This window comes from Mesoplodon mirus (assembly GCF_964341445.2).
Source record: "Mesoplodon mirus genome assembly, chromosome: 11".
NCBI lineage: Eukaryota > Metazoa > Chordata > Mammalia > Artiodactyla > Ziphiidae > Mesoplodon > Mesoplodon mirus.
The window spans coordinates 63,519,167-63,546,877 of NC_138987.1; the positions used below are offsets into that span (position 1 = coordinate 63,519,167).

General features: G+C 36.2%; 1 protein-coding gene across 8 annotated transcripts in view; it reads left to right on the plus strand.

The window, feature by feature from the left end:
- The window catches only part of SLC16A7 (solute carrier family 16 member 7), a 175,820-nt gene that overhangs the window by 91,707 nt on the left and 56,402 nt on the right, over window positions 1-27,711 (plus strand). For all 8 annotated transcript variants that reach the window (XM_082635771.1, XM_082635775.1, XM_082635777.1 and 5 more), the window contains 2 exons: window positions 9,528-9,659; window positions 23,832-24,078. In XM_082635771.1, the coding sequence (XP_082491897.1) occupies window positions 23,862-24,078 (217 nt within the window). In that variant the 5' untranslated portion in view covers window positions 9,528-9,659; window positions 23,832-23,861. The remainder of the gene's footprint in view (window positions 1-9,527; window positions 9,660-23,831; window positions 24,079-27,711) is intronic.

Here is a 27,711-nt window from a genome sequence, read left to right on the forward strand (position 1 = left end):
GTTTGTGTATTTTTGTGGGATTCACAGTCTTGACTAGTACAGTAAGGAAGAGGGAAGGAGAAAGAGTTTTTCTTTTCTCTGCATTTGGGATGATGCTTCTTTCTGGTGACCTTCTAGAAGTGCCAAGCAGGATTGAACCAATTAATTTCTTTTCAGCAGCTCCTGTAGCTCTTGTCTAGGTTATATTTAACTTTGGGTTCATTTTTGTTCCAGTCAGCACCAACTTCATTATCAGTGTTCAGTGAATATCATAACAATAACATCCAATTCTAAATACGAGGGCTTGAAATAGCAAATTCTGTGGAGCTTCACAGGGAGGTTTCCTTAGAGAGAATCTTCATGGCGAGTCTTTACAATGTCATAAAACGTGACGAAAGTGATCACTTTCAGCTCTGCCTGTTTCAGCTAGGTTTTATCGACCTTTCATAAGAAATGACTGCAGTTAACATCCCCACGATGTCAGTGTCATAAAATTTATATATGTTTGACAAGAGGAATACCTTTTGGCATGTTTGTAAATAGTCAACTCATACATTATTAATGCTATCTTTAGTGACTATTTAAATTCTATTGAACGTGATATTTTTATTGACCAATATATGATTGACATGATTCCCATTTGGTAGTTGTACAATGTAATTTTTTTATTTAACTGTATAAAATTTGGCAAATATGGGAACTAAAACATGTAGTGTATGAATTGAAATATTACATCATTCTTTAAAACATTTAAAATATATAATATGTGAGGTGCTGTTTTCATTCTATCTTTGAAAAATATCTTCATGTGATTTATTGGCAACACTGAACCAAATTGTCCCACTTTTATGGGAACATATTCTTTTAAAGAACATGAAAATATGCTTCAATATTTTATCTTGATAAATAAATGAAAATCTATTCAAATATATACCAGTTCCTTTGAGGATTTTGTACAATAACTTTTATGGGAACTAAATTGTGATTTGGGAATTGAATAAAATTCCAAGCACAATTAAGGAACTAATACTTGGCCTCTAGAAGCCTTTGTATTTAATTAAACACATGACCCTGTCTGTGTATGTAATGGAATTACTTCAGATGACTCTTTCAAAAGAACTTTTCTCATTCAGCCCATAGTTTGTAGAATCTTGGAAAACTTGCTCAATTAATGTCTATCTGTTCATTACTTGTTTTTGAACAGCAGTAGATTTTTCCCAGAGAAGAGAAGAAATTTGTATTTCACATGTTAAGAAAGTCTATAAAATAGGACTATGTGTTTTAGTATCATAGAATCAAAAATGAGCTGAAAGGGACCTCAGATAACACTTAATCCTGCTCTGGCTTTTCACAAATAAGGAAACTAAGAGCCAACGTGAATGTCACTTGCTTATAGGGTTACAGCACTTTCGTGACATTTATTATATGTATTTACATTTTCCATGATGTTATATCCTGTACGTGACATAAAGCAAGTTACAAGATATTGGAGTTATTTCAATCACTTGGTCATTTGACATTTCCAACAGTCACTATTCCTTTCTGTCCAAGCTGATAGTACATTTTATCGTATAATGTTTTGAAGAGTATTTTTTTAATTAGTTGGTTTCAGTTAGTGCAAATGGTCACACTCTCACTTCTTTGTGAGGCTCTAAATATACTGAATTATAGAAAATTTGAGTTTGTTAGAACTTCAGGGACTACACCATTGGTCTCTTTTCTACCCCCACTCCTAAATATTTTTCAAACTGAAAGAATTTACTGGGGTCTGACTTAAGCCTGTAAGAGATTCTAAGAAAAGGTACAAAAGCCACACCGTTGGTTTGGTCTTTTCCTTGCTTTAGTAACCTTTGGATTTAGTTTTTGCCCTGAGGGAGTGTCTTCACTTGAAAAACTTTTAGCAAGCTAAAGATGAGTGGGGGGCTAGGGGATGTGTCTTTCAATCCTGCAAGTCCTGTAATACATGCATTGTGCCTTTTCTCTTCTCATCCTTGCTTGCAAACAGATCAAATCTATCATGACTTCATTGCCTCTCTTAGTACTTATTAAACAGGGCTAATAACCACCAACTAATGCTACCAACATATTTTCTCCTTATCTCTTGTCCCAGAACCCCAACTGCATTGTGTGTATTTTCTGCCTCTTTCAAGATATCATAGGCAAAATTTTACCAAATATTTTACATTTTTCTAACCTCTTCTAACAGGGTCCTCACTACCAGCTGTCCATCTCTAAAGCCAATGCCACATATTTTAGGATTTCGTTTTAAACACCCAACCTCAAATTTTGTTGGGGCTGACAACAACAGATATTTATTTCTTGTTTATGCTACTTGAAGGCTATGGATCAGCTATCACTCTGGTTGTCTCTGGTGGGCTTAGCTGACCTCCAAACATACTCTTACTTTTAGCGATCCAGACTAAAGGGACACGTTCTCAGATTGGAAGGTAAAGACTACAGATGTAAAGTCAAAACATGCAAACACTCTTGGACATGGACTATATACATCATTGGCTTATATTCCATTGACAAAACAAGTCCAAAGTCAGGGGGTATGGAGTATACTTCGCCTGCAGAGAAACATGACAAGGATGGGTAGGGGGCAAATAATTACTATCAGAAAATAAAATTAAAAATTTAATTCACTTGTAAGTGTATAGTAGAAGAAACAACTGATAACTTGACTAGTTTCCTAAGAGTTTCACAGCCCTTCTCTTTGAAGTTTAAATCCTGACTACTAATACCATTTTCTTGAATCTACTGAATGGTTACTTTTCTGTGGGCTCCAGCTTTTGTTTCCTCTTCCTATTTTGGCAAAATTACCAAATTAGCAACTAATTGAGTGTCTCCTGAAGTCCTTGGGAAGCACACAGCTGGAATGGATGGAGGGCAGAAAACTCAGTCAAGTGACCACAAGCAAAGCAAGTATTAGAACAGGCAAAACACAGGAGGGTGGAGAGGGGTGGTGATATGAACACTTCAAGCAGTTCATGACTGAAAAGTAACATGAAGACAATAGAAAGTGTATAGCTCTTAACTCTGTAAGAGCCTAGTTCAAAACAAATGCTGCAGGTGGACTTAAAAGATAGTTGACATGGTTGAATTTCATTTTCATTGTCTGAAAAGTGGAGGTAATAGCTACTCAACAGAATTACAAGAAAATTTATGTTTAAGTATCAACTGTCTTACTCAGTGTTGCTTACTTGTAACAAAATAGGTAACAGTAAATGTTATTTATATAGGTAATTGGTAATCAGCTAATGTAATTTATATCTAAATTTAAGTGTGGGGACCATCTCTGGGTATATTCTTTACAACTTATGCAAGAGGCTCATAATCTAATTTAGGCATAACTAAAAACAAAATGACATAAAACAAACAAAAAGGGAACTTAAAAAATGGAGGTGAGATCTTTAAATAAAATGCAGCTTCCAATTTCACTATATAACCTTACATTTTTGAAATGGTTGTAGACTAGTTAAAATTAAAATATTTTTCAAAGTAGTTATAAAACCCCAAACTAGGGCAAATCATTAAATGCATAATATTAACTTAAAGTATTTTATATATCAGGATATTACAGGGGACTTCCCTGGTGGCGCAGTGGTTAAGAATCCACCTGCCAATGCAGGGGACACGGGTTCAATCCCTGGTTTGGGAAGATCTCACATGCCACAAAACAACTAAGCCCATGCACCGCAACTACTGAGCCTGCACTCTAGAGCCTGTGAGCCACAACTACTGAGCCCATGTGCCACAACTACTGAAGTCCGCGCGCCTAGAGCCCATGCTCCACAACAAACAAGAGAAGCCACCGCAATGAGAAGCCCATGCACCACGACAAAATGTAGCCCCCACTTGCCACAAGTAGAGAAAGCCCACGCGCCACAACAAAAACCCAACACAGCCAAAAATAAATAAATGAATAAAGTATGCAATATGATAAATCAAAAAAAGATATTATAATAGTATTATCCTAAATTTGAATAGACAAATATAATTTTTCTACAATCCTCACCCTCTTACTATGTCCTATTTTTTTCTTTTTATGTATCATTTTTGTTTCATATTTTGAATTTTGCATAATATGAGCTTTTCATTAAATATTATATAATAAATATTTCCCATGTTATCATTATAATTTTCATAACTATCACTTAATGTATGTATAATGGTTTATCAAGTGGATGACCGTAATATATTCACTCACTTTCCAAATTCGGGTCTTTAGATTGTCTTTAGTTTTCCCATACCATAAACATGATTATTCAAGAGATGTAAGGGGCAGTGCTCATAGAATCATGAGGCTACAGCTGACAAAGTGATATGTCATAGATGGAACTGAATATGTTCAGGATTCTGAAAAGAGCAGTGGTTCCCAGGTGGCTTCAGCCGTTCGGTAGGCAGAGGAATCAATAGACTATGATGGCTCAAGAACTACAGAGAGTTTATTACATTTATTGCAGCCAACACTTGTAGGTGTGTTGGAGGAAGAGCTAGACCAGCAACTTTTACACATTAGTGGGCATCAGAATCACCTGGAGGACTTACTAAACTACAGTTTGCTGGGTCTCACTTCCAGAGCTTCATTCAGTAAATCTGAGGTGGTACCCCAGAATCTATGTTTCTAAAAAGGTACCAGCTTATGATTATGCTGCTCAACTGGGGCCACACTATGAGAGCTACTCCATAAGATCTGTAAGCAGGGGCCAATTCCTTTTTACTTTAGTTAATTAAAATTTAGCTAGCAGAAAAAAAAGCAGTAGAAAAAAAATTATGAAAATCCTCTGTAAAATACAAATAGAAGTACCTGCTACAACTCACAACCAAGTTAACAACTAAGGGGATATATTTATATTTGCATAATAAAGTTTTGTGTTTCAGCATTTTTGTAAAGTTTTGAAAAGAAGGATAAGATATACTTATTATGTAATTAAACATTTCAAAAATATGTAACTACTTTCCAAAGACACCTATTAATAGCTTTTTAGTATTGTTCTAGATAATTTGTATGCAAATAGAAATATGTAGACCTAAGTCTTCGTGTGTAAGTCTTTATGTGTGTATTTTAAATAAATGGAATCATATTTTTTATAGCTTGCTGTTATTGCATTTGTTATACTTTTAACAATATTATATATCAGTGCATATAGATCTACTTCATTCTTTTTACAGTTGTGTAGTACTTTATTACGGATGTGCAGCAATTTACCCATTTTCCTAGTGACTTTCAGTTTGCCACAGTTATAAATGATGCTCCCCTGCACATCCTGTACATGTTTCTTTGCAAAGTTGTGCGAAAGTGCTTATAAGAGAGACATTTTTGGAATTGCTGGGTTCATGACTTTCATAAACGATGTCATCACTACTGCTGTATTAGTTTCCTAGGGCAGCTGTAACAAATTACTTGGTGGCTTAAAACAGTAGATATTTTTTTTTCTCACACTTCACAAGGTGTCAGCAGGACCACACTCCTTAAAGAGGCTCTAGGGGAGAATTTGCTCCATGCCTTTTCTAACTGCTGGCACCAATCAACATTCTGTGGCTTGTGGCTGCATCACTTTCTGCTCTGCCTAATTTTCATATCACTGCCTACTTTCCATGCCTTTCCTTCTGTGTGTCTGTCTCTAAACTCCCTTTGCCTCTCTCTTAAGAATACATGGCATTTAGGGACCACCTGGATAATCCAGGATAAACTCCTCTCTTAAGATCCTTACTTTAATCACATCTTTTGCCCTCTGGGCTGCTATAACAAAACACCATAGACTGAGTGGCTTTCTGGAGGCTTGAAAGTCCAAGATTAAGGTGCTAGCAAATTCGGTGTCTGGTGAGAACTGGCTTCCTGGTTCATAGGTGGCCATCTTCTCATGTCCTCTCATGGCAGAAGGGAGATTTCTTGGGCCTCTTTCATAAGGGCAATAATCCCATTCATGAGGGCTTCACTCTGATGACCTAATTGCCTCCCAAAGGCCCCACCTCCAAGTATCATTAGGTATCAACGTATGAATTTCATGTGGGGGGGTGTGGAATATAAGCATTCAGTTTATAGGGTCACATAAGGTATATTACAGGTCCTGGAAATTAGGATATGGACATATCTTTTTGAGGGCCACTATTCAGGTCACTACAACTGCTTTTACACAATTCTAAAAGTATAGTATTATAAATCAGAGGAATTGTCTGATATGGGATATTCATCCAATTCTTCATAAATAATTAGATGCTGGTTCATATTATTTTTTCTAATTCTCCCATTACAAAAACATCTTTAGTTAGTTTGACCCTTGTTATCAATTAGCATTCTCAGAGTCCTTTAACTACAGCACTAGTTTACACCTAACAATAAGTTTTGTGTTACTGACATTTTGGGGGCTATGCACTATTGATATCTCTGCTGTCTAGTTGTCAAAGTAAATCAGTCGGTAGTATGTAAAAGGTGGCCTACTTTGAAGAATAAAATAACCTCCCAGGATTAGATTCCAATTTTAATTCAATTACATGTTAGAAAAGATTTGGTTCAGTTTAATTCCCATTATAAAACTGAGTGAGTTGTCACCTAAACTTAAACATTGTATATTAATTTGATGTTACTGTATCCTTTGTATAAGAAAGAGGGAATGGAGAGCAAAAAGACCAGTTCATTATTCTCTAAGGAACGTACTAATTCCTATAGGTGAAAACATAGTTCACTTTATAGGTAGGATGTGAAGAACAGCTCATGCTTTATCTATAGGCTACCTAAAAGAATTTATAGTGAAGGCGGTAGTCTCCAAACATCTATTGATTTAATTTGGGACTTAGTTTGCTAAGTACATTATTTCTGGGCTATTTTGAAGCATAAACTTCTGGATTCCGTAGACTGTTGATAAGGGTTCATAAAATTGATACAGCCTGGTTAGATTTAGGAAGTTGAAGAATTATTATTCACGAAGTACATAAAGGCACATTCTGATATTCTGTACAACTGAATGAGAAAAGGGCCTTGAATATAGCACTAGGATCTAAGCATTGACCATCACTTCAATAGTTCCTTTACTCCTTTGTCCTACACCTTTTTCTCCATAGATTAATCAACCCATATTGATTTCTAGAAGGGAAGGCACAATTCTTGGGCTTCAGCACATCCTACCACATAAAGTTTTTGAAAAACACTTGAAGTAGACAGATGTTTTTGGTAGTCATCAAGCCACCTTTTTGTTAACGACAATGATATATTATAGTCTATATACTCAAAAACGTTATAGAAAGGACATGTAAATAAGCTGGAATAATGATGCATTTTCTAAAGACTTTGAAGGATAGTTGGTGTTTAGTATTCCAAAGAACAGGTATTTGAATTCTGATGGACAAGACAGACAAGGATATGTGCAAGAATAGAAATTTGGAAATTCACCATAACAATAAAACAGAAGGAGTATATTTATAAGCAGAAAGAGCAGCCTCCAAGTTGGTGTGTTAAGGTGGAATCAGTAACAATGGGCCTATCAGAAAGATACTAGTCATGGTATCAGTGTGATCACTTATTGAATATTACACTTTGGAAAAAATCTCTTCCTACCTCTGATTCCTTATGCTCTTATCTATAAATGTGATTAAAAATACCACTTCCTCTTAGTTCGTGGGATTATGATAGCTAATGGAATCTCTTTAAAAAATTGAAAGCTCTAAAGCATTTTTAAGCTCCCTGTTATAAGTAAAACCCATCATAAAACATGTGGCATATATGTGAATTGCTAAGAAACCAAATTATTGATAGCTGATACCACAGCCCAGCTTCTAGCTACAGTAATTAACACTGCTTTTGTAGGAGAGAATAAGCTTTAAGCTTTATGCCTACCTGGACTCAGTCTCCAAAATAGTTTCTTTCCTGAATTAAAGGAAAGCTTTCCTATATTAAGGATTGTTGTTTCTTCTCTTGGTTTTTTCATCAGACACACAAATTTTAAAACACTGACTTTCATTTTTAAAACTAAGGACCAATATATACACTGTACGAGTTTATTTGCTTAAATGTGTATAAAAATATGAGAGTTTAATAGGTATTGAGAAAGAGATGTAAAATAGATGAATATAGTTATAACTATCACAGAGGATTCCTGGATTATTGGCCAATTTGTTGAAAAAATCTCTGGATACGGGTTGGTCTTTCTGGAGGAAACTAGACCAGTCAGGTTAATAAAGCTCTGTGACAATTGTGTAGAAATGTTGGTGAGCATTTAAAATGTGGCCTTGTCATGTTCTCTTGCTCTGGCCCCTATGCTGACCTCCATGAACCATGATGATAATTAAGCATAGATGGAGGGTCAGAGCCCAGTTGTCAGGAATGCCTGAGGCTTTCCTCTGAGGCTTTGCCCTAAACTCCAGGCAACTCTCTCTGCCAGAGGAAACTGACAGAAAATGTATTTCTTCCAAATATAAGAAGGGTTTTCTGCATTTGGATGGGCAGGTTACTTGTGGTAAGGTGGAGCTGCCACCCTTAAATTACTCGGCTTAAAAAAGTCACAAAGGCTCCCAAGCCTCTTGGTAGGTTCAGAGCACATGTAAGCCTCTTCTCCCTGCTGTTATCCCAGATGTAGGAGACCTACTGAGTGTGAACTCCATTTCTAGCGTAAGTTAAAACTTTAATTCCGGCCTTATCTAGTTCTCAGATTTTATCCATGACTTTCTAATTCCACTACTAATCTTCATTCTAATCCCCACCCTCAGTTTCTCACTGACTAGGCAAATAGATCACAGGCTTTCCTCATCCTCTCATACAAACCTCATTTGGCCTGGTGGTTGCATCGCCTTCAAAACTTTAGGATAGGTGGCCCTGGATGCAAGGCAGGTAACTGGGTATTTAACTGACAGAGTTAACTTTTTCTTACCTTTGATCTAGGCAAAGGAATGCTTGACCCAAGCAAAATAAACCCTAAGTACTAGCATCTATATACTCAGTACCAGATTTAAGTTGAAATAAAGGCATTTGATGTATTAGGGAGATTTATTAGCATATTCATCTATCACCCAGATCTGATTAAGACATTTGATTTCTAAATCATAAGATTTCTAAAATACTTTTTGTTTCATTTTCATGACTCAGTGTGTCTCATTGTAAGACATGTATATTATTGATAGTATTTCTAATAATTCTCTTTTAAATTTTATATTTATTTTCATTGTCAATATACATTTTGTTAGTTGAATTTTAGAGCAAATTATTTAAATGAGTATAGGGAATTATTTGAGTGACAGTTAATGAATGCCAATAAATTTCCTTCTCACAATGGTAGATATGGAATTTACCATTATTTATTTTAAAAATAACTAATCTTCATTTCATACTTCTAATTTTTTTCTCCTGCACACATTTCATCATTTGTTCATACCTAATAATTCTATCAATAGATTGACAAATATATATGCACATATATATTTATATATATATATTCAATTTTGATAATTATTAAAACAGGGTCAAAATTTATTGGATGAATTAAAGGTAGTGACTCTAATGAGGCTTCTGGACCTCAATTATACATGTAACGCCTGTTTTTCTATTTCTTTAGATAATCCAGAGTCTGCTCTACCTCTCGTCCTTTGTATTGCCTTCAAATATCACACTTCAAGCAATAGTGAAAAGGTTTAACAATATCACACATAATCCAAAGAAATCTGTTCAAGAGAGCATCTGTCAACAGGTAAAATTATACTTTTCCCTCTGTTTTTCTTGATTATGCCCACAAATAAAAGGAACAAGACACGACAGCCATAAGTTGTATAAAATATTACAGAATTGTGCACAGGAAAATAACGTGAGGCCAATGAGTGTATATGAATTGGGTCTGAACTATTGGTTAACTCGAGTTGTTAATAATGAACAGGTGATAATCTTGGAAGTGGAATTTTTCAAGGGTTAATTGATTTTGGTCTACTTTGCAATGATTCAGCTAAGAGATCATAAGATGTCAATTTAAATGGAAGAAACAAGACAGCTGGAGATAAGGAAGTGAAGAGGTATCTGAGTGGTGACTTGCAACCAGGAGGATGCAATTATAATTAAAATCAAGTAAATATGCTGGAGAAAGAGTATAAAAGATCATATACTGAGATAAACTGGTGAACTATGAAAAATAATACAAAAAACAAAGTATTGAGGAAAAAATACCTCCATCATATAATGCTTTTTTAAAGGGCACTTCACTTTTCTATGAGCATAGATTTCTGTCTATAAAATGGAAATCCCAACATTAACCTAGGTCGTTAGTAAATTTCAATATTAATAGTAATAACATGATTTGAATATTAGTAAACTTCAATATTTATATTGATATAATGATTTTAAAATAATGGATTTAAGATCATTTAGAAATGTTATTTATGATTTGTGAAATGGCTGAAAAATAAATCATCCAGTTGTATTTCTAAGTGTTTACTCCAGAATATAGAGGTGATAAAAGGTACAATAGTTTAAAATCATAAATTAATAATGAAAGATGTTTTAGATTCCTTTATGCAAGCAGGAAAATTGCAGAATGAGGACTTTAAACCTCATGATAGTTTTTACACTCTGATAATACAACAAAAAGTAGTTTACCCCTTACAAGTGCCATTTGGTATTTCTTTAGTATTATTCTAGATTTATTTGATTTCCACGCAATAAGAAATTTGACTACTTTAAAAATATAGTAACAAAATTAATAATATATAAATTCAGATTATTTAGACAACTTTCAAAGACCGAGTGCTACTTGCAGCTGGTTTAACCAATACTTACAATCTGTCTCTTTCCTTCTCTGTCCTCCTTAAGTATTATACTTTTTAAAAGATGCTATTTCCGGGCTTCCCTGGTGGCGCAGTGGGTGAGAGTCCACCTGCCGGTGCAGGGGACATGGGTTCGTGCCGCAGTCCGGGAAGATCCCACATGCCGCAGAGCGGCTGGGCCCGTGAGCCATGGCTGCTGAGCCTGCGCGTCCGGAGCCTGTGCTCCGCAATGGGAGAGGCCACAACAGTGAGAGGCCCGTCTACCATGCAAAAAAGAAAAAAAAAAAAAGATGCTATTTCCAGTGCTCATATGCTGTATAATCCATCATGTTGGATTAACTGATGACCAAAGAGAAACAAAATTACATAGATAGATGATAGATAGATAGATAGATAGACAAATTTGTTTCCAATAAAGCAAAAATGATTACAAAAGCAGACCATAAACATTCTGAAGACATTCAAATCTTTTCAAAGTCATACTTTGACAAGGTATGGTGTTTTGGATCGATCTGAACAATTGGCATCTGTAGAATATTAATGAGCTTACAGAAGTGACCCTGCTCTGATGTGTCCATTTTTGAATAGGATCTACACTGTGTGCATTATTTGTCTGTGATGAAAGCTTTTCATTTGACCTTAATGCTGTAGTTTTCCTGACATTTTGGGTAGGTTTCTAACATACAAATGTATCCATGGAGAGAATTTTTCAAGTTATTTTCTTACAGTCTTGAAAATCGTCTTTGGCTCTTTTGACCCATAAGAATATTTTAGATATGCAGAGAAGACATATTAAAAAATACCGAGGTTTTTTTTTTCTTGTTTCCTCTTCTAAATACATTAACCAAGAGTATTATTTCTAATTCTATTTATGTAATTTTAAGAGTCAGCAGTGATTAGTGAAATCCAGTCCCTGACATTATTGTTTTACTTGGGTCTAGTTTCTAATATTTCCTGAGCTTTAGTCTTATTTAAAAGATAGGTACAGCATCTTATAGGGCTTTTGTGGAAATTTAACTGAGCAAATAAATATTTAATAAGCACTTAGCATAAGTACTCAATATTTGAGTCAGAGATCCCTTTATTCATTTTTGTATACCTATAGATTAGGTTATAGGTTAATTAGATTATAATACATTTAAATCAGTAAGGTAAGAGACAAGCAATTTGAACTTTTGAAACTATTCCATCTAGTTAATGTCACTATATCTAGTGCCATATTGTCTGTGTATATGTAGTCAGAGAGAAGTAACTTGTTATCATGCTTTTATTGTATCTTCTTGGAAAAATAAAATGGATTTGCCTTCCCTCTACCATTTAAAACTTTTTTAAATTATAAAACATTTCTATTCACAGTCCCTAATAAAAAGGTAGATGCCTTTGTCACTTCTACCCCAACTTCTGAAACAATAATGTGAGGTGGCTTTCCAAACAGCACTTCTAAACGTATGGGTATAAAAACAGATGTAAATGGATATAAAAAGAAAAAACAGGAGGGAGAAGATACTTTCTCTGTAAACCATGGTGGCAATTGAAGATTTTATTTGATAGTATTTTATTCTGGTTTATACTTTTGCATTTTCCATATTTTGTAAAAATTGGAATGTGCCACTTATCTAATCAAAAAAAGAAAAAGAACTTAAAGACAATTAATAAAAAATAATAATGAAAAAGCAGTATATACAATTAGATCTATATGATTACAATATTATTTAAATTCATCAGGAATATAGGAATATAGAAAAATAATGAAAAGAGATATGCAAAATTACTATAATATTGTGTAAGGTTAGTGTGATTATGTACGATTTCTTTCTTTTCTTGGTTTTCTAATGGTATTCTGTTACAGGGATGAGCAAACTCTAAGCCTTGGTCTAATTTGTAAATAAAAGTTTATTAGAACAGCCACACCCATTTTTTTTTTTAGTATTGTCCGTGGCTGCTTTTGCACTAAAACTATTAAGATGAGTAGTTATGAGAGAGACCATACAGCCTGCAGAGCCTAAAATATTTATTATCTCACCCATTACAGGAAATGTTTGCTGATTCTTGCTTAATAACTATATGAATGTTATAAAGTGAATAAAATAAAATAAAATGTAATTGTTGATCTAATTCAACAATAGAATAGAACCTTTACCACAAGTATTCAAAAGGAGAAATAAAAAAAGGCAATAGAAAAAGCCAATAGATATGCCAAAAACCTATGCAAGGATTATTCCATTCCTTGGTTCAGCATTAAACTGGAAGGAAAATCCAGAACTATAAGTATCAATTAATGAGATCAGGACAAACAAATGGTGATTAAGTACTCGAAATCCTAGTCAGAGCAATTAGGCAAGAAAAAGAAATCAACATCCAAATTTAAATGGAAGAAGTAAAATTGTCTGTTTGCAGATGACATGACCTTATATTATAGAAAACCCTAGACTCCACCAAAAACTGTTAGAACTAATTGACAAATTCAGTAAAGTTGCAGGATACAAAACCAATATATAAAAATCAATTGTGTTTCTAAGCACTAACAAGGAACAATTGGAGAGAGAAATTAAGATAACAATTTCATTTAAAATAGCATCAGAAAGAATAAAATACATAAGAATACATTTAACCAAATAGGTGAAAGATCTATACACTGAAAATTATAACACTGATGAAAGAAATTGAAGACAGAAATAAATGGAAGGATATTCCGTGCTCATTGATTGGAAGAATTAATATTGTTAAAATGTTCATACTACCCAAAGCAATCTACAGATTCAATGCAATCCTTATCAAAATGCCAATGAAATTTTTTGCAGAAATAGAACAATCAATCCTAAAGTTCGTATGGAACCACAAAAGGCCCCAAATAGCCAAGCAATCTTGAGAAAGAACAGCAAAGCTGGAGGTATCACACTCCCTGATTTCTAACTCTATTACCAAACTAATAAAATCAGCGTGGTATCGTCATAAAAACAGACACATAGATCAGTGAAACAGAATAGAGAGCCAAGAAATAAATCCATGTATTTTGTCAATTAATTTTTGACAAAGGTGCCAAGAATATACAATGGTGAAAAGATAGTGTCTTAAATAAATGATGCTGGGAAAATTAGATATCCACATGCAAAAGAATGAAACTGAACCCCCATCTTACACTATACATAAAAATCAACTCAAAATGGATTAAAGACTTGAACATGACCTGAAACCATAAAATTCCTAGAAGAAAATATAGGGGGTAAGCTCCTTGACATTGGCCTTGGTGATCATTTTTTTGGATTTAACATCAAAAAGCAAAGGCAACAAATGCAAAAATAAACAAGTGAGACTACTAAACGAAAGCTAAACTAAAAACTTTCTGCACAGCAAATTGTCCACAAAATGAAAAGGCAGCCAATGAAATGGGAAAAAATACACGTAAACCACATATCCAATAAGAGGTTAATATCTAAAATATATAAGGAACTCATACAACTCAATATCAAAAAACACAAATAACCCAATTTTAAAATGTGCAAAGGACCTGAATATTTTTCTAAACGAGATATATAAAAGGCCAACAGGTACATGAAAAGGTGCTTAATGTCACTAATCATTAGGGAAATGAAAGTCAAAACCGAAATGAGATATTACCTCATACCTGTTAGAATGACTATTATCAAAAAGACAAGCAATAGCAAATACTGGCAAGAATGTAGAGAAAACAGAAGCCTTCTATGCTGTTGGTGGGAGTGTAAACTGTTTCAGCCTCTATGGAAAAAAGTTTGGAGGTTCTTCAAAAAATTAAAAATAGGACTTCCGGGGAAGATGGCGGAAGAGTAAGACGCGGAGATCACCTTCCTCCCCATAGATACACCAGAAATACAGCTACACGTGGAACAACTCCTACAGAACACCTACTGAACGCTGGCAGAAGACCCCAGACCTCCCAAAAGGCAAGAAACTCCCCCACGTACCTGGGTAGGGCAAAGCGGAGAGATTCCTGCACAGAGGATCGGTACCGACCGGCACTCACCACCCCGAGAGGCTTGTCTGCTCGCCTGCCAGGGCGGGCGGTGCTGGAAGCTGAGGCTCGGGCTTCGGTCAGAGCTCAGGGAGAGGACTGGGGCTGGCGGCGAGAACTCAGCCGGAAGGAGGCTAATGCGCCAAAGCTAGCCGGGAGGGAGTCCAGGAAAACTCTGGAGCTGCCGAAGAGGCAAGAGACTTTCTTCTCTCTTGGTTTCCTGGTGCGCGAGGAGAGGGGATTAAGAGCGCTGCTTAAAGGAGCTCCACAGACGGGCGCGGGACGCTAGGGCTGCTGCTGCCGCCGCTGCCAAGAGGCCTGTGTGCGAGCGTAGGTCACTGTCCACGCCGCCCTTCCGGGAGCCTGTGAAGCCCGTCACTGCCGGGGTCCCAGGATCCAGAGACGGCTTCCCTGGGAGAACGCACGCCACAACTCGGGCTGGTGCAACGTCACGCCGGCCTCTGCCGCTGCAGGCTCGCCCCGCACTCTGTGCCCCTCCCTCCCACCCAGCCTGAGTGAGCCAGAGTCCCCGAAGCGGCTGCTCCTTTAACCCTGTCCTGTCTGAGCGAAGAGCAGACGCCCTCCGGCAACCTACACGCAGAGGTGGGGCCAAATCCAAAGCTGAGACCGTGGAGCTGTGAGAACAAAGAAGAGGAAGGGAAATCTCTCCCAGCAGCCTCAGAAGCAGCGGATTAAAGCTCCACAATCAACTAGATGTACCCTGCATCTGTGGAATACATGAATAGACAACAAATCAACCCAAATTGAGGAGCCAGGAGTCAGTGATATGCCTCTGAGGTGGGAGAGCCAACTTCAGGACACTGGTCCACAAGAGACCTCCCAGCTCCACATAATATCAAATGGCAAAAATCTTCCAGAGATCTCCATCTCAACACCAGCACCCAGCTTCACTCAATGACCAGCAAGCTACAGTGCTGGACACCCTATGCCAAACAACTAGCAAGACAGGAACACAATGCCACCCATTAGCAGAGAGGCTGCCTAAAATCATAAAAAGTCCGCAGACACCCCAAAACACACCACCAGACGTGGACCTGCCCACCAGAAAGACAAGATCAAGCCTCATCCACCAGAACACAGGCACTAGTCCCCTCCACCAGGAAGCCCACACAACCCACTAAACCAACCTTAGTCACTGGGGCCAGACACCAAAAACAATGGGAACTACGAACCTGCAGCCTGCAAAAAGGAGACCCCAAACACAGTAACATAAGCAAAATGAGAAGACAGAAAAACACACAGCAGGAGAAGGAGCAAGATAAAAACCCACCAGACCTAACAAATGAAGAGGTAATAGGCAGTCTACCTGAAAAAGAATTCAGAATAATGATAGTAAAGATGATCCAAGATTCTATTTCCAAGATCCAAAATCTTGGAAATAGAATAGACAAAATGCAAGAAACAGTTAACAAGGACCTAGAAGAACTAAAGATGAATCAAGCATCGATTAAAAACACAATACATGAAATAAAAAATACTCTAGATGGGATCAATAGCAGAATAACTGAGGCAGAAGAACGGATAAGTGAGGTGGAAGATAAAATAGTGGAAATAACTGATGCAGAGCAAAATAAAGAAAAAAGAATGAAAAGAACAGAGGACAGTCTCAGAGACCTCTGGGACAACATTAAATGCACCAACATTCGAATTATAGGGGTTCCAGAAGAAGAAGAGAAAAAGAAAGGGACTGAGAAAATATTTGAAGAGATTATAGTTGAAAACTTCCCTAATATGGGAAAGGAAATAGTTAATCAAGTCCAGGAGGCACAGAGAGTCCCATACAGGGTAAATCCAAGGAGAAATACACCAAGACACATACTAATCAAACTGTCAAAAATTAAACACAAAGAAATCATATTAAAAGCAGCAAGGCAAAAACAACAAATCACACACAAGGGAATCCCCATCAGGATAACAGCTGATCTCTCAGCAGAAAATCTACAAGCCAGAAGGGAGTGGCAGGACATAATTAAAGTGATGAAGGAGAAAAACCTGCAACCAAGATTACTCTACCCAGCAAGGATCTCATTCAGATTTGATGGAGAAATTAAAACGTTTACAGACAAGCAAAAGCTGAGAGAGTTCAGCACCACCAAACCAGCTTTACAACAAATGCTAAAGGAACTTCTCTAGGCAAGAAACACAACAGAAGGAAAAGACCTACAATAATGAACCCAAAACAATTAAGGAAATGGGAATAGGAACATACATATCGATAATTACCTTAAATGTAAATGGACTAAATGCTCCCACCAAAAGACACAGATTGGCTGAATGGATACAAAAACAAGACCCATATATATGCTGTCTACAAGAGACCCACTTCAGACCTAGAGACACATACAGACTGAAAGTAAGGGGATGGAAAAAGATATTCCATGCAAATGGAAACCAAAAGAAAGCTGGGGTAGCAATTCTCATATCAGACAAAATAGACTTTAAAATAAAGACTATTAGAAGAGACAAAGAAGGACACTACATAATGATCAAGGGATCGATCCAAGAAGATATAACAATTGTAAATATTTATGCACCCAACATAGGAGCACCTCAATACATAAGGCAAATACTAACAGCCATAAAAGGAGAAATCGACAGTAACACACTCATAGAAGGGGACTTTAACACCCCACTTTCACCAATGGACAGATCATCCAAAATGAAAATAAATAAGGAAACACAAGCTCTAAATGACATACATTAAACAAGAAGGACTTAATTGATATTTATAGGACATTCCATCCAAAAACAACAGAATACACATTTTTCTCAAGTGCTCATGGAACATTCTCCAGGATAGATCATATCTTGGGTCACAAATCAAGCCTTGGTAAATTTAAGAAAATTGAAATTGTATCAAGTATCTTTTCTGACCACAATGCTATGAGACTAGATATCAATTACAGGAAAAGAGCTGTAAAAAATACAAACACATGGAGGCTAAACAATATACTACTTAATAACGAAGTGATCACTGAAGAAATCAAAGAGGAAATTAAAAAATACCTAGAAACAAATGACAATGGAGACACGACGACCCAAAACCTATGGGATGCAGCAAAAGAAGTTCTAAGAGGGAAGTTTAGAGCAATACAATCCTACCTTAAGAAACAGGAAACATCTCGAATAAACAACCTAACCTTGCACCTAAAGCAATTAGAGAAAGGAGAACAAAAACATCCCAAAGTTAGCAGAAGGAAAGAAATCATAAAAATCAAATCGGAAATAAATGAAAAAGAAATGAAGGAAACGATAGCAAAGATCAATAAAACTAAAAGCTGGTTCTTGGAGAAGATAAACAAAATTGATAAACCATTAGCCAGACTCATCAAGAAAAAAAGGGAGAAGACTCAAATTAATAGAATTAGAAATGAAAAAGGAGAAGTAACAACTGGCACTGCAGAAATACAAAAGATCATGAGAGATTATTACAAGCAACTCTATGCCAATAAAAAGGACAACGTGGAAGAAATAGACAAATTCTTAGAAATGCACAACCTGCCAAGACTGAATCAGGAAGAAATAGAAAATATGAACAGACCAATCACAAGTACTGAAATTGAAACTGTGATAAAAAATCTTCCAACAAACAAAAGCCCAGGACCAGATGGCTTCACAGGTGAATTCTATCAAGCATTTAGAGAAGAGCTAACACCTATCCTTCTCAAACTCTTCCAAAATATAGCAGAGGGAGGAGCACCCCCAAACTCATTCTACGAGGCCACCATCACCTTGATACCAAAACCAGACAAGGATGTCACAAAGAAAGAAAACTACAGGCCAATATCACTGATGAACATAGATGCAAAAATCCTCAACAAAATACTAGCAAACAGAATCCAACAGCACATTAAAGGGATCATGCACCATGATCAAGTGGGGTTTATTCCAGGAATGCAAGGATTCTTCAATATACGCAAATCAGTCAACGTGATACACCGTATCAACAAACTGAAGGAGAAAAACCATATGATCATCTCAATAGATGCAGAGAAAGCTTTTGACAAAATTCAACACCCATTTATGATAAAAACCCTGCAGAAAGTAGGCATAGAGGGATCTTTCCTCAACATAATAAAGGCCATATATGACAAACCCACAGCCAGCATCATCCTCAATGGTGAAAAACTGAAACCATTTCCGCTAAGATCAGGAACAAGACAAGGTTGCCCACTCTCACCACTCTTATTCAACATAGTTTTGGAAGTTTTAGCCACAGCAATCAGAGAAGAAAAGGAAATAAAAGGAATCCAAATCAGAAAAGAAGAAGTAAAACTGTCACTGTTTGCAGATGACATGATACTATACATAGAGAATCCTAAAGATGCTACCAGAAAACTACTAGAGCTAATCAATGAATTTGGTAAAGTAGCAGGATACAAAATTAATGCACAGAAATCTCTGGCATTCCTATATACTAATGATGAAAAATCTGAAAGTGAAATCAAGGAAACACTCCCATTTACCATTGCAACAAAAAGAATAAAATATCTAGGAATAAACCTACCTAAGGAGACAAAAGACCTGTATGCAGAAAATTATAAGACACTGATGAAAGAAATTAAAGATGATACAAATAGATGGAGAGATGTACCATGTTCTTGGATTGGAAGAATCAACATTGTGAAAATGACTATAGTACCCAAAGCAATCTACAGATTCAATGCAATCCCTATCAAACTACCACTGGCATTTTTCACAGAACTAGAACAAAAAATTTCGCAATTTGTATGGAAACACAAAAGACCCCGAATAGCCAAAGCAATCTTGAGAACGAAAAATGGAGCTGGAGGAATCAGGCTCCCTGACTTCAGACTATACTACAAAGCTACAGTAATCAAGACAGTATGGTACAAAAACAGAAAGATAGATCAATGGAACAGGATAGAAAGCCCAGAGTTAAACCCACGGACATATGGTCACCTTATCTTTGATAAAGGAGGCAGGAATGTACAGTGGAGAAAGGACAGTCTCTTCAATAAGTGGTGCTGGGAAAACTGGACAGGGACATGTAAAAGTATGAGTTTAGATCACTCCCTAACACCATACACAAAAATAAGCTCAAAATGGATTAAAGACCTAAATGTAAGGCCAGACACTATCAAACTCTTAGAGGAAAACATAGGCAGAACACTCTATGACATAAATCACAGCAAGATCCTTTTGGACCCACCCCCTAGAGAAATGGAAATAAAGACAAAAATAAACACATGGGACCTAATGAAACTTCAAAGCTTTTGCACAGCAAAGGAAACCATAAACAAGACCAAAAGACAACCCTCAGAATCGGAGAAAATATTTACAAATGAAGCAACTGACAAAGGATTAATCTCCAAAATTTATAAGCAGCTCATGCAGCTCAATAACAAAAAAACAAACAACCCAATCCAAAAATGGGCAGAAGACCTAAATAGACATTTCTCCACAGAAGATATACAGACTGCCAACAAACACATGAAAGGATGCTCAACATCTTTACTCATTAGAGAAATGCAAATCAAAACTACAATGAGATATCATCTCACACCAGTCAGAATGGCCATCATCAAAAAATCTAGAAACAATAAATGCTGGAGAGGGTGTGGAAAAAAGGGAACACTCTTGCACTGCTGGTTGGAATGTGAATTGGTACAGCCATTATGGAGAATGGTATGGAGGTTCCTTAAAAAACTACAAATAGAACTACCATATGACCCAGCAATCCCACTACTGGGCATATACCCTGAGAAAACCATAATTCAAAAAGAGTCATGTACCAAAATGTTCATAGCAGCCCTATTTACAATAGCCCAGAGATGGAAGCAACCTAAGTGTCCATCATTGGATGAATGGATAAAGAAGATGTAGCACATATATACTATGGAATATTACTCAGCCATAAAAAGAAACGAAATTGAGCTATTTGTAATGAGGTGGATGGACCTAGTGTCTGTCATACAGAGTGAAGTAAGTCAGAAAGAGAAAGACAAATACTGTATGCTGACACATATATATGGAATTTAAGAAAAAAAATGTCATGAAGAACATAGGGGTATGATAGGAATAAAGACACAGATCTACTAGAGAATGGACTTGAGGATATGGGGAGGGGGAAGGGTAAGCTGTGACAAAGCGAAAGAGTGGCATGGACATATATACACTACCAAATGTAATGTAGATAGCTAGTGGGAAGCAGCCACATAGCACAGGAGATCAGCTCGGTGCTTTGTGACTGCCTGGAGGGGTGGGATAGGGAGGGCGGGAGGGAGATGCAAAAGGGAGGGGATATGGGAACATATGTATATGTATAACTGATTAAATTTGTTAAATAAAAAAAAGAAAAAAAAATTAAAAATAGAACTACCATATGATTGAGCAGTTCTACTTCTGGGTACATATACAAAGGAAAGGGAATCATTATCTCGAAGAGATATCTGTATTTGCCTGTTCACTGAAGCATTACTCACAGTAGCCAAGATATGGAAACAAACTAAGTGTCCATTGACAGCTGAATGGACAAAGAAATGTACACACACACACACACACACACACACACACAGTGAAATATTATTCAGCTTTAAAAAATGATGAAATCCTGCCATTTGGCACAACATGGATGAAACTGGAGAGCATTATGCTAAGTGAAATAAGCTAGACAGAGAAAGACAAATTCTACATAATAACACTGTAGAGATGGAGAGGGGATGGTAAAAGTGTACAAACTTTCAGTTATAAGATGAATAAGTTCTCAGGATCTAATGTGTAATATGGTAACTATAGTTGATAATATTGTGCTGTATAATTGAGATTTGCTAAGAAAGTAGAATATAAAGTGTTCATACCAAAAAAAGTAAATATATGGGGTGATAGATGTATTGATTAACTTGATTGTGGGAATCCTTTCAAAATGTACATGTATATCAAATCATGTTACACATTAAATATATTACACATTTATTTGTCAATTATACCTCAATAGAGCTGAAAAAAACTCAAGAAAAAAAATGTGATTAAATCTGAATGTCTGAGAACTTCCTTGCAGATATGCCTGACTCACAAAATAAGCATTTTAATCTTCAGCCCTGTTATCTGTTAATTGCAGATTATATCGATTTCCCTCCACCTATGAAATACTGTAAAATATTATGTTAAAAAGGCTTAAGTATATTTGCCAAAATTAACATTCAGAAAAAGAGTGAAGGTGATAGTTGTCCATATTGTTATTACTTCCATTCTAATACTCACCATCATAGTATTTATTCTAGGGAAACAGTGCTCTACCTATTTTAAGTTTCATTTTTATCATTTTGCCTATATGAGTTTCTGAAGGCAAAGTCCTTGGGTAGAACTATGGACAAATTAGAAAACTTTAAAGAATGTTTTCACTCAAAATCTGGAAGGTGCGTATAGAAGATCACCAAAAATATCTTAGATACAGTTTGACATCAAACAAAAATTAAACCTCTGTGTCTGTTCATAGATACCTGTTTAGTTTTTTTGGTAGGTTTCCTGAATTAGTGGCAAATTTAGCTTTTATTTGCTTATTTTCTATATTGTCTTACCAATAGACAAGTGTTTCCTTTTTCCTCTACATTCCAATTGAAAAATATTCACAAATGGAATGAGAGTAGTAAAAGGAAGGTGCTGAGAAATATTGGTGATTACAGCTAAAGGCCAAGCAAGCAGCATCGCTCTACAAAGAAACATTGATGTTAAGGAACCAAGATTTTTAAAATTTAATTTCAGTTGTATTAAGCTATATGTGATCATTTCTTCCACAAGAGAGTGGGTGCTCTATACCATAAAGCTAGCAGTTAAGTGTTCCTAGGCATATCCAAAAAGAAAGTCCCTTTCTTTGAATAAAAATAACATACCATCCATTTGATTGGGAGCATATCATTGCTATGAAGAAATCATAAAATGTATCATTCATAAAATGATAGGTATCACCAGTTTTGGAAGTGCATTAAAATTAATTCATTAGAATCACACAATTTCTAATCCTATAATTTTAGAAAATAGATCTATGCTAAAATGTCTTTAAGTATTGTCAATTATTAAAAGTGGAGGACTTCCCTCATGGCTCAGTGGTTAAGAATCCTCTTGCCGGGCCTCCCTGGTGGCGCAGTGGTTGAGAGTCCGCCTGCCGATGCAGGGGATACGGGTTCGTGCCCCGGTCTGGGAGGATCCCATATGCCGCGGAGCGGCTGGGCCCGTGAGCCATGGCCGCTGGGCCTGCGCATCCGGAGCCTGTGCTCCGCAACGGGAGAGGCCACAACAGTGAGAGGCCCGCATACCGCAAAAAGAAAAAAAAAAAAAAAAAAAAGAATCCTGTTGCCAATACAGGGGACATGGGTTTGAGCCCTGGTCCAGGAAGATCCCACATGCCGCGGAGCAACTAAGCCCGTGTGCCACAACTACCGAGCCTGAGCTCTAGAGCCCACGAGCCACAACTACTGAGCCCACGTGCCACAACTACTGAAGCCCGTGCCCCTAGAGCCCACACTCCACAACAAGAGAAGCCACCGCAATGAGAAGCCTGCGCACCGCAACGAAGAGTAGCCCCCACCCACCACAACTAGAGAAAGCCTGCACGCAGCAACGAAGACCCAACGCAGCCAAAAATAAATAAATAAATAATTTTTTTTAAGTGGAAAAATTCTAAAATATGCTTACTATTTAATTCTGTGAAATTCATCAGATGTAATATAACGTCCTTTTAACCTTTGTATAGAAAATCTTAAATGTTTTGTATTAAGAAATTATTCTAAGTGATGACAGCTCCATTTATCTTAGAAATCAGATTGAGATAGCTTTTGTTTTTGGTTGGTACTTTAGTATAATCTGAATTCTTAACTTCTCTTTGAGTAACTGTTGTTTCCATAAACAAAATGCTTTCAATTTTTAACCCATAACAAAGTTACATACCTCACTCCAATTTTTTGTTTAATTTTCTGATAACTTTCTGAGTACCAGAGTATTAAAAAATATTTATGAAAAAATTACATAGTTGTAGTTAATAGAATAAAAATATTATAATAATATTATTTTGATAACTACCAAGAGTGATTTATGAAAATGGAAATATGGCTTAAACTGTTATTTTATTTTTTTAATGCAGGTTACTTGAATTCCAAATAGAGGAGTGGAAATGCCACCCCCAGCAGGCTCCCCACCGCTGCATCCACCTCCTGATGGAGGATGGGGCTGGGTAGTGGTTGGAGCAGCTTTTATCTCCATTGGATTTTCATATGCATTTCCCAAAGCTGTCACAGTTTTCTTCAAAGAAATTCAGCTAATATTCAATGCTACCTACAGTGAAATAGCATGGATATCATCCACAATGCTAGCTGTTATGTACGCAGGAGGTAAGGTTCTTTGGACTAAATATAATTCTGGTTTAAGAAAGCAATTGCTCCATGCCACAGTATTTTACATGTAGTGCCTTGGTACATTAAAGCCCTGTTTTCATATTATCCTCACTTAAAACCAACCAGAAGTATAATTAGGACTGAAGTTTTAGTGATTTTAGTAATTCAACATCTTAAACTATTCACTTCATTCTGAGTCTTACTAGAGTATTTATTTGAATGAGGATGTCTTTGAACAAACTAAGATTTACTAAATTATGGAATTTTCAAGGGTGACACCTTTCCATTTAATTTGGAATAGAGTCTATACTATAATGGTAGTATCATTTCCTAATATTGCTACAGTTGCTTTTTTCTGAATGAAAAATAAACTCAAGTTGCTGACAATCTATAAGCCTAGAAAGTAATTCACTTTAAGTTGCAAAATAGAGTGTTATCATGTACATTCTGGATCCATTCAAGTTCGTGTGAATACAATAATTCCTTATCTCTGTAGTACTTATTAAATATGACATTTTTAATTTAAATGGTTGCCTGACGATTATCTTATTACATTCCATGTTCAAATGAGGATATGATTCATAAGGGATAATGAATAAATAAGTACCATATGACTTCTGACTGTTAAAAATTTTTGGAATTATTAGTTCATTGCTATGTCACCTATCTGCTTGAAATCAATCCTAACAGCAGACAAGACTGTCTACAGATTTTTTTTAGTCATTACTTAAAATATTTAGATTTTAGGGTTTTCATTTTCAACTGGATATTTGACTTTAAGATACAGATATACACTCAGAATATAAGCACTTAAAGAAATTATACAAATCATCTTTCAATGTCTTACTTTACAGGTGAGGATAATATGGTTCATAGTGATGGGGATATACCGTTAGGAATAATACCTAACACATGTTCATATTTACTTTCAGCTAAGTCCTCTCTAAATGCTTGCTATGTGTCATATGACCTGATTCTTTTAACCTTCTGTGAAATAAGAATTACTTCTTTCCATTCTATAGCCGAGGAGATAGAAAGATAAAGTACTTTTCCCAGGTCAAGCAGCTCATTAGTGGCAGATAGAAACTGAGACCCCACACATGTAATCACTCTGCTCTTTTGCCTTTATCTTACCTCCATAAAGTAAGTGACGGACCCAGGTCTGTGCAAGGCCTTCCACAAACCTGATTTAGGTACTGCCCCACCAAGGTCATTTGTTTAGTGACATAATAATTATTCTTTAGGGTATTGTCTTTTTATTGTACTACCAAGGTAAAAATTAGATCCCCAAATAATCCTGCATGTGTGTGTGTGTGTGTGTGTGTGTGTGTGTTAGTGGGTATTTTCTACTTTCTGTATGTCAGTGATTTTACATTAATCCACTGTATGTCTCCATTACCTTTTTGGTTAGGTTAAATTGATGCATTTCTGTTCCAGTACCAAAAGGTAACTTTAAAGTGCTCTTTGGATATGTCAATGAAAACCTTTGCTTTTAAAACACTTTCTGAGATTCTCCACTGGACAGTTGCTTTAAAGGTTGTACCTGTGTTATCTCTGATGACTGTAGAAACAGTAGATACTATATGCTGGTCTTATTCCTCTATCCCATGGGTCAGCTGTTCCTTAATAATGTTTTGCTAAAGCAAGGCAGAAAGTCCTGAGCTCCAAAATGTGCTAATGTTAAAATATGTCATTTTTCCCCCTTCTTAAATATAACTGAGACAGATTCCTCTAGTGAATTTGTGTAAGTCTCTTGAATTTGGATTTTGGGTTCCATACATTAATAATTTTCAGTTGAGCTGATCATTGACTAACTTATAAGCAACACAAAAATTTATGTAATTTTTTAATTAAGTCAAGTCTCAATTGACTTTATTAGTTTTAATCAAACAACCTCAAAGTCCCAGGGTCTTAAGGGAATTCAAGCTTTTTTCTTGCTCAAGTAATGTTTTATCTAATGGCTGTGCCATCACCTAAGGCTTTGTAGTCTTCCCTAAATGTACTCCATCCAACTGGACAGAGAATGAACACAGATAGCATGGAACATCATCTGGGATATTTTAGGGCCAGGCCTGGAAGGGTTAAACGATATTTCTGTACACCTTCCATTGGTCAGAACTCTTATACTGCCCTACCGAGAGGCAGGGGCAGGCTTCCTGGGAAATTCAGGGTTTCTAGAGGAAGAAATAAAATAACATAGAGCAAGTCTCAGATAGCTTGATACCCCAATAATCATTCCCCATCCGATGCAAACAGGTTGTATTTATAGACGTACCATGATCATATGACATTCTTCCACTCCCAGGCTGGCTCTAAAAGGAGGCTTAGTAACTATATTTACTATTATAGTTACTGTTATAGTTACATAGTAACTATTTAAAACGAAAAGTCTGATAGACTCAATTAATCTAAGATACAGACCTTGGTCCTGTTACTAAAGTGGCAGTGCTTTTCCAAGTATGGTCCACAGATTTTTTGCTTCTGAATCATCGGTCTGTTATTAAAAATGCATAGTTCTGGGTCTTATCCCAAACCCTTTTTTATGCGAATTTCTGTTGGTAGAGTCCAGAAACTTACATTTCAACAAGTATCTCTGAACTGTTGTAAGAGCAAATCAATATTTGATTTAAAAATATTGTATTTAAATTTTTCTCTAATATTTGAAAAATCTCTACTTATAGAGGTCTTTTAGGCTGATGATTATGAAATAAATTCAAAGATGTAAAGCAAAAAGGCATATAGTTTACTATGAAGTATAATGAGTCTCTCTACCAAGTAACTGAAATATTGTGTTCAACATAGTGCTAATTACATTAGCCTAGAGAACATCTAAGATCTGACACTCATTAGGGCTTAGCACTCAACCTATTAATCACCATGGTGGGGTCACTGGGTAAGACGGAGTATGTTCAGAGGCTTGGCCTGTGATGTCGGGGCCGGAGTCTCTTGTAATAATTAGTTGGCATTTGGGCCTTGGTAGCAAGGTATTATCTTCCCTTCTTATGTCTGAATTAAAAATGAAACTAATAAAAGGCATGCAGGAAGGATGGAAAAGAATGCAAATTATGTTTACCCTTTACTTCATCCTTAGAATAATGGCATTAAATTATAGTACCCCATCTGGCCATCCATATGGTCTCCTGAAGCTCTAACGAATTTCAGCAAATAGGTCAAGGAAAGTGGTCACCCCATTAATAAAGCACTAATTAGAGGTAGAAAACATATTACGATTTAAAGTTTCCACATTGTTTAGACAGATATAAGGATTTATTTTGTAAACAGTGATTATGTTGGATTATCTTTTAGTGCAATGTGTGTCTTTGTTACTATATCAAAAGATAATGTGAACATGGTTAGCTACTCAATGACAGAACACAGATTTGGTGCTGCCAGTCTCTGTGAGTACCTCATGTTATTTTTCTGGTAATATCTGTTATGACTTGGAAGAAACAGCCATTCTAAAGTGGAGAGTTGGCTTTGTCTCCATGGCAACTTACTCTTCTGTTTTTTAATTTTTTAAATTTTTAAATTTTTATTTTTGGCTTGTTGGGTCTTTGTTTCTGTGCAAGGGCTTTCTCTAGTTGTGGCAAGCGGGGGCCACTCTTCATCACGGTGCGCGGGCCTCTCACT